The sequence below is a fragment of the Aquarana catesbeiana genome, linkage group LG11 (genome assembly GCF_042186555.1).
Source record: "Aquarana catesbeiana isolate 2022-GZ linkage group LG11, ASM4218655v1, whole genome shotgun sequence".
Classification (NCBI taxonomy): domain Eukaryota; kingdom Metazoa; phylum Chordata; class Amphibia; order Anura; family Ranidae; genus Aquarana; species Aquarana catesbeiana.
In genome coordinates, this window is record NC_133334.1 from 207952184 (window position 1) to 207959661 (window position 7478).

At 42.3% G+C, this 7478-nt stretch overlaps 1 protein-coding gene across 13 annotated transcripts in view; it reads left to right on the forward strand.

Moving 5' to 3' along the window:
* Positions 1 to 2541, forward strand: part of LOC141112398 (uncharacterized) — a 157962-nt gene extending 155421 nt beyond the window's left edge. For all 13 annotated transcript variants that reach the window (XM_073605213.1, XM_073605215.1, XM_073605214.1 and 10 more), the window contains one exon: positions 106 to 2541. In XM_073605213.1, the coding sequence (XP_073461314.1) occupies positions 106 to 290 (185 nt within the window). In that variant the 3' untranslated portion in view covers positions 291 to 2541. The remainder of the gene's footprint in view (positions 1 to 105) is intronic.
* Positions 2542 to 7478: the final 4937 nt, after the last annotated feature.

Below are 7478 nucleotides of genomic sequence, written 5' to 3' on the forward strand. Positions count from 1 at the left end.
TAAGCAAGCATCAATTTTAACTGTCAGACAAGTGCTGCATTTTACTTTTTTTGTTACATTAGTAAACATTTTTTATATTTCATGTTCATTTTTTTTTACTTCTAGGAAGCATATGGGTTTTCACCCACTATATCTCCTACCACGGACAGTGCCATGAAGTCTTGTACCTCTTTGCATTTTGGACTCTTATTGTACAGTACATTGGGCTGTGCATAACCTGTTTGGTGTTAATCATTTACTGCTGCTTCTTCTGTATCATGGTTTGGGCTTGCATGGCTGTTCATGGATAAAGACCAGGAACAAGAAAAACCTTGTGTTGCTCAACTTGAGTCAACCTCCATGGCCTTTGGCATAAAGTGCTGAAACTTAAGGAGATGAACAGGAAAATACAGAATTGTCTATGCTTTTGAAACTGAAGGAGGGCATAGTGAAATTGGAATATTGCCCCCAGCTCTTGAAAAAGTAACAAAATAGTCGCTAACATGCATCCTTCTTTATACTTTACAAAGTATAAAAAAAGCCATTGGATGAAGAAGGGCTCAACTTTTAGACACAAGGTAGCAATTCTGCTATTTTTTTTGGCCTTTTTGTTGTTACTAGCTGGGAATAATACAGCAATATACTCAGAGACCGAAAAAAGCTCTGGGGAGAATGCTGCCAATTTTCATATACTGAGCTTGACATACCATCAAACGAGAGGTAAATGGATTTTTGAATGACTGTAAGGAAATACAGAAGCTTTCCAAAGGCCTTGACATCTCAACACTGTGCATGAATGCTACTGATGCCATCAGCACTAGGATGGCTTCTCACGGAAAACACAAAAAAAACCTTAACTGCATGCTGCATTTGGGTATAGAGATTTTTAAATGACTACATGAAACCAGCATAATGATCTTTTTCCCTTTTTTGCAATTTTCATTGTCTAGCACCTGTATGGGGACTTAATTGCCCTTTTAAAGCCTGTGTGCAACAATCAACATTAAAACAGCCATCTAATATGATTGGGATTTGGAAAATGTTAACAACTGGATATCCTTCAAGGCAAACATATCAAATGATATTTAATTTCTGCTGCTGCTGTTGTTTAAAACCTTTAAATGTAAGAATTCTGCTTTACATAAATGTCTTAATAGCCTCATTGGTTTACAGCTTAGCCTTAAGTTTCACAGTTATGAACTATACAAAATGAAGCACCGTGCCTTCATGTTCTGCTGTCAGCCCCAACCGTTTTCTTTCCATAAATTAGCTCTTTATCATCTTCAAAGTACTTTACCTAAAACAATGGATTTTACTTAAGCCATTCAATGGGTATTCAGTTGGTATAAGAATTGCCATGTTCTGTGCAAGGATGGATCTATTGTGCACAGTTGGATGCACAATAGTTGGAGTGCACATTAGATTCCTCCTTACCACAAAACTTTAGTGTTTTTTGTTAACTCTGTCTCTCTCCTGTCTTTTCTGTTTTACCAGTTATTACCAAAAGGTGCAGATTTTGATGTGCAGATGCCCTTGTCCTTAAAAAAACTGCTATACTTTTTCTATTTAAAGGATAAGTGCATCTAAGTGTTGTGTACTCTATGGTAGGAGGCTCAGGCATGCACAGTACTGCAAAAATTCCAGCTGTGGGCTTTAATGAACACTGCCCATGTGCCAAGTGATAGAGCAAGCATTGTCAGAAGGCTAAGTTCTATATGTGGTCCCTTTTTCACAAATCATTATATGATTTGGGAAAATGGGAGAGGGAAGACAAATGTGCTCATGTTTTAAAGGTGCAATTTTGCTTTAGGATGAAATAGCTGGAACAATGCATGAATTACTGGATATATAAATTGTTAATTGATCCAACATTAGGAAAACTGCACATAATTACCATGATGGAAGAACAAATTAAAGAGTATTAAATGCCAGCTCCACAATTGATCTATATTTAATTTGTATGTGGTTACTGGCAATTTGAATGGCATGGCTTCTTGTATATCTCAGGGAGCCCAGTGGCAAAATGTCTACATTGAACAAAAGTCTCAGTTCTCATGCACTTAGTCATTGCGATATCAGATCATGGTTTTATTTTCTCTTTATAGAATCTATAGAATTATACTTCATAACAAATATTTGGGAATCTAACTTCAAGAGAGTAATGTCTTTATTATGAAAGTAACCATAGAACTCTTGCTACTAGACTCCCTCAGAGAAATAAGAAGTCAGCTGGAGTTTCATCCTGTTACAACCCACAAAAGAACTGAATTTATTTTGGGTGGACTGACCCTTCAACACTTAAACCAGCATACATGTTCAAAATGTATTTTGAAATGCAACTCATGTGAGCTTAGACAAAATGATGCCTTCCATCATGAAGTAGAGATATGTAAGAATAATATGGCAAGCACTACAAATTAACACCTGTCCACTTGATAGAACAAAACAGCTTTTCGTTGACTGAAACAATCATGTGAGAACTGTACCTAGAAAAAAAAAAGTTTATTTTGCTGACTATAACATATGACAATGTTCAATGGTTTGAAATTAAACAATATATTGGCGTACGTTTGTCAACTTTGGTCTTATTGAATCTTATTTTGTTAGGTAAACCTTGCATTTTAAGGGCAGTTATGCTATTTCATATAAATTAATTTAGATTTTTACTAAAAAAAACTTCTCACATTCACTTGGCTCAAATGTTCTTACATACCTTTTTGGATATTTTTTTTCATCTTTTTATTAACTATTCATTTAATTTTTCAGAAACAATATTATCTTTTATGCATGCAGATCACAGTGGGGTTGATTTACTAAAACTTGAATCAGGCAGACCTGATCGAATCCTCCAGTCTAAGCTATGGAACGGCAGATGTCAGCGGTGACATGTCTGCTGACATCTGCTGCTATTCGATCTGCAGCCCTCCTGTGCCATGTGTCTCGTCTTCTGTTATCTTAATTTTTACTGTAAAGAAAGCTAATTAATACAGACCATTCTGAGGAGCAGTGCTGTCATTCACAAAAAAACAAGCCCACGACAATGCACCCTGACAGCTACCACACTTGTCTGTGAAAGACCAGTATAGTAGCTGCCAACATGTGTTATTGTGGACATGTGTTTTTGTGAATGATCGCACTGCTGTCCTGCATGATCATTCAAAAAACAAGTCGACAGTTACAACTGTACTCTCTCTCCTCTGAGCTGCAGCTCCTACTAGTGTTTGGGTGAGTCTGTGCTCACTAGTTTTTTTTTACAGTAAAAATAAAGTTAGCAGAGGAAGCATAGGGATTTACAATTGCATAGCAGAGCTACAGAATAAAGAGGGGAGGTGGCTTCAGTGCTGGCTGTACCTCCCCCAAAGGAACATCCAGAATTTTTGCTTCAGTCTTGGGTGGAGCTACAAGCAGCATTGAAGAAAATAACTTTTATTTTATTTTATTGTGAATGGGTTATTATGGATTTATTTTTCCTTCTTTTTCCCTTATCGTCTTTCAGGACAGCATATGAGAGAGTGGCTCCACCCACTAGGAAACAGGAAACACAAACTCCACCACATTTTAAAAGGAGGCTTCTCTCCACAGCTCATCAGTTTTTGTGTTTCCTCCGGCAAGGGAACACCTAGTAGGAGCCAGGGTCTCTTATGGTACTGTCCTAAGAGGCCAGGCTGCCTACCCCACCATACCTATTTTTTCCTCCAGAGAGTCCGGTCCTCCCACACTGCACCACAGGGTTGCTGGTAAGTGGGCTCCTTTTTCCTTTTCTTTGCTCAAAGTGAGCTGGACTGTTCCTGGAGCCGCTCCTTAGGCGGTGGCAGCCGTTCGCGGGACTTTTTTGAAATCGCGTGACGGCGTTACAGGCCGCCGCCATCTTGGTAGAGGCAGAGTAGAGACTCGGCCGGCCGGAAGTGAGGTATCTGGCAAGGGGGCGGCACTGGGAATGGGCGCATCATTTCCAGTCGGAGATGGCGCAGGGGAAGAAGGGAGGAGCAGTCCTGGTGTCTATATTCTCAAAAGCCACTGATTGAAGCAGCACCACTATGGATTCTGTGGCAGCCGCATGTGGGACAGGCACAGGTACCAGCAAGGCCCAGGTAAGAGGGTATGGAAAAGCTATCCTGGTTACTATGGTGCCCCTCTCACAAATGTTTTTTCCCCCTTGGTGGCTGGGGCCTGTCGGGGCACAGGGGGTTAACTGCTGTTCTACCTGTGCACCTGTGGTGAGTTCGTTAGGAGGAAGCTTTGCCTTAATTAGATGCTGATGTTTTGTCATTTTTTCTGGCAGGCTAAAAGCTCTGAACCAGCTATTAAAAAGAGATGTCCCTCTTGTAAAATGAAGTTACTAGAGGGTTGGAAGAAGACTTTATGCCAAATTTGCATTGATGCCTTAGTCAAAGAAGAGGCTTCTTCTGCGTGCAGCGACATAATCGCATCAGTTAAGAAAGAGCTAGATGCTACTATACAGGCTTTTCGCTCTTCTCTTGTAACACCAGCATTAAGCCAGGCAACTACCTCAGACCCCTCTCAGGACTCACACTTAACCCCAACGGTAGAGGCTGAGGCTGGCCCGACTACACAAAGGGGGCATTCCCCCTCACACTCTAGAGAAGAGGAGGAGGAGGAAGAGGAAGAGGCAGATGCACCTTCAACATACAAACTGTCCTTGGAGCAAGTAGACAGTCTGTTGAAAGCAATATATGCAACATTGGGAATGGAGGAAGAAAAAAGAATTATCGCTGCACGATCGAATGTATGAAGGGCTTAGTGAAGCAACAGGTCGCACTTTCCCTGTACATTCGGTAATCTCGGAGACCATGAAAAAAGAATGGGCTGACCCAGAGAGAAAACCCTTTTTCCCAGGAGCTCACAAGAAGCGTTTCCTATTTAATGGTAATCCTGAGTCACTTTGGAATAAAGTTCCGAAGTTGGATGCAGCTTTTTCCCAAGTATCCAGATCAACAGATCTGGCATTTGAGGACATGGGTACTTTGAAGGATCCTATGGATAAGAAGGCGGATCAACAGCTTAAAAAAGCCTGGCAGTCCATTATAAGGAATCTTAAGCCGGCTATGGCTACGACTTGTGTCTCCAGAAATATGGAGTTTTGGCTGAATCAGTTAAAAGCACATATTATAGCTGATTCTCCCAAACAGGAGATTGTAGATTCCTTCTTAACCCTTACAGCAGCTGTAGCATATATTTCTGACGCCACTGCAGACTCAATAAGAATGTCAGCTAGATCAGGGGCCCTGACCATTGCAGCTAGGAGAGCTTTATGGCTGAAAACATGGCCTGGGGACGCAGCTTCCAAAAATAAATTATGTGGAGTTCCATTTTTGGGAGATCTGTTATTTGGTCCTGAGCTAGAGTCTATTTTAGATAGAACAGCTGATAAAAAGAAATCCTTTCCTATAAAAAAGAAAAAACGGCCGGTTAGGCGGTTTTTTCAACCTCAAAAAAATCAGGAAAAAGGTAACAGGCCCCAAGAAAAAAGAAAGAATTGGTCTGCGCAAAGAGGAAAAGGCAGAGGGAATGTCCTTTTCAATCCTACGCCAGCCAATAAAACACAATGACTTGGTGGTGCCTGTGGGTGGAAGGCTTCAAAAATTCCTTCCTCTTTGGGCAAACATAACAAAAAACCCTTTTATTTTGGACTTGATAGCCCAGGGATACAAGATAGAGCTGTTGGACCTTCCTCCAGAGAGGTACTGTGTAACAAATCTGCCAAAAGACACAACAAAAGCCCTAGCCATGAAGAACCTGTTAGGGGAGCTGATAAAACAGGGTGTTGTGGTTCGGGTGCCTCCGGAGGAAGATTACCAGGGGTTCTATTCCCATATCTTTCTGATAAAGAAACCGTCAGGAAGTTTTCGGCTCATCCTCAATTTAAAAACGTTAAACAGGTCAGTCCAATACAGGCGATTCCGCATGGACTCCATCTTTTCGGTAAGAAATCTCTTGGTCAAGGGATGCTTTATGGCATCAATCGACTTAAGGGATGCATACCTGCATATACCTATAGCCGCTCAGTCTCAGAGATACCTAAGGCTGGCAGTAAATATGGGGAGGGAGGTTCTGCATCTTCAATTCAGGGCCCTCCCGTTTGGGCTGTCTTCCGCTCCTCGAATATTTACCAAAATTATGGCGGAAGCCTTAGCTCCCCTCCGGCTGCAAGGGGTTGCGGTCGTCCCTTACCTGGATGACCTCCTTTTCTTTGCCCCTTCCAGGGAAAAGTTACAGGAGGATTTGATCAAGACTCACAATCATCTGGAGGTCTTAGGTTGGATTGTAAACATCCAAAAATCAAATTTCAATCCAGTCCAAAGGGTCCAATTTCTGGGGTATCTGATAGACTCAGTAGATCAAAAGATCTTTCTTCCAGAAGAGAAGAAGGTAAAGGTATTGCATGCAGTATCCAGCCTTCAGATGAACCTGGAGGTATCAGTCAGAAGGATTATGTCAGTACTGGGTACCTTGACCTTAACTATGCCAGCCATTCAATGGGCCAGACTCCATTTCAGACCCCTTCAGAATTTTCTCTTAAGGATCTGGGATCACAGTCTAGAAACTTTAGACTCAAAGGTAAAACCTCCCACCAGGGTAAAAAGGACCCTTTGGTGGTGGAGAGATCAGGCAGTGCTGTCAAGAGGTTTACTCTGGTCCTTCCCAACAGAGAGAAGGATAACGACAGACGCCAGCAGTTGGGGATGGGGAGCACACTGTGGTCAAGACATAGCTCAGGGAGTTTGGTCCCCAGTGGAAGCAGGAAGGTCATCAAATTGGAGGGAGTTAAAAGCAGTCGCTCTAGCCTTGGTTGCCTTCTCTCCAAAACTTCAGGGGTCCCATGTGCAGATACTGTCAGACAACGCCACCACGGTGGTATACCTGAACAAACAAGGGGGCACAAGGAGCAGGACGCTTCTACTACTATCTTCAGAGATCCTAGAATGGGCAGAGAGGCATCTACTTTCCCTGTCAGCAGTACATCTCAAGGGCACGCTAAATGGAGTAGCAGACTTCTTGAGCAGACAAAAAATTCAGGAGGCAGAGTGGAGTCTGAATCCAGAAATATTCACTCTAATCACCCAGACGTGGGGGTGCCCACAGGTGGATCTATTCGCATCAAGAGAAAATGCTCAGCTCCCTCAGTTCTTCTCTTTGCACCGAGGCAACGGATCGATAGGGATAGATGCCCTGGCACATCCTTGGAAGTTTCAGCTGGGTTATGCCTTTCCCCCTTTTCAGCTAATTCCTTTGGTTTTGAGGAAGATACAAAAAGAAAAGGTGTCGGTAATCTTGATCACCCCGTATTGGCCAAAAAGGGCCTGGTTTTCCTCCATTCTACTAATGTCAGTCAAGCCATTCTGGCAACTCCCCCTCAGACAGGACTTACTACTGCAAGGTCCAGTGTATCATCCGGATATAGCAAGACTAAGTCTCACTGCTTGGTATCTGAGGAGCAGTTGTTAAAAAACAAAGGTTTGTCAGAACCTCTAGTATCC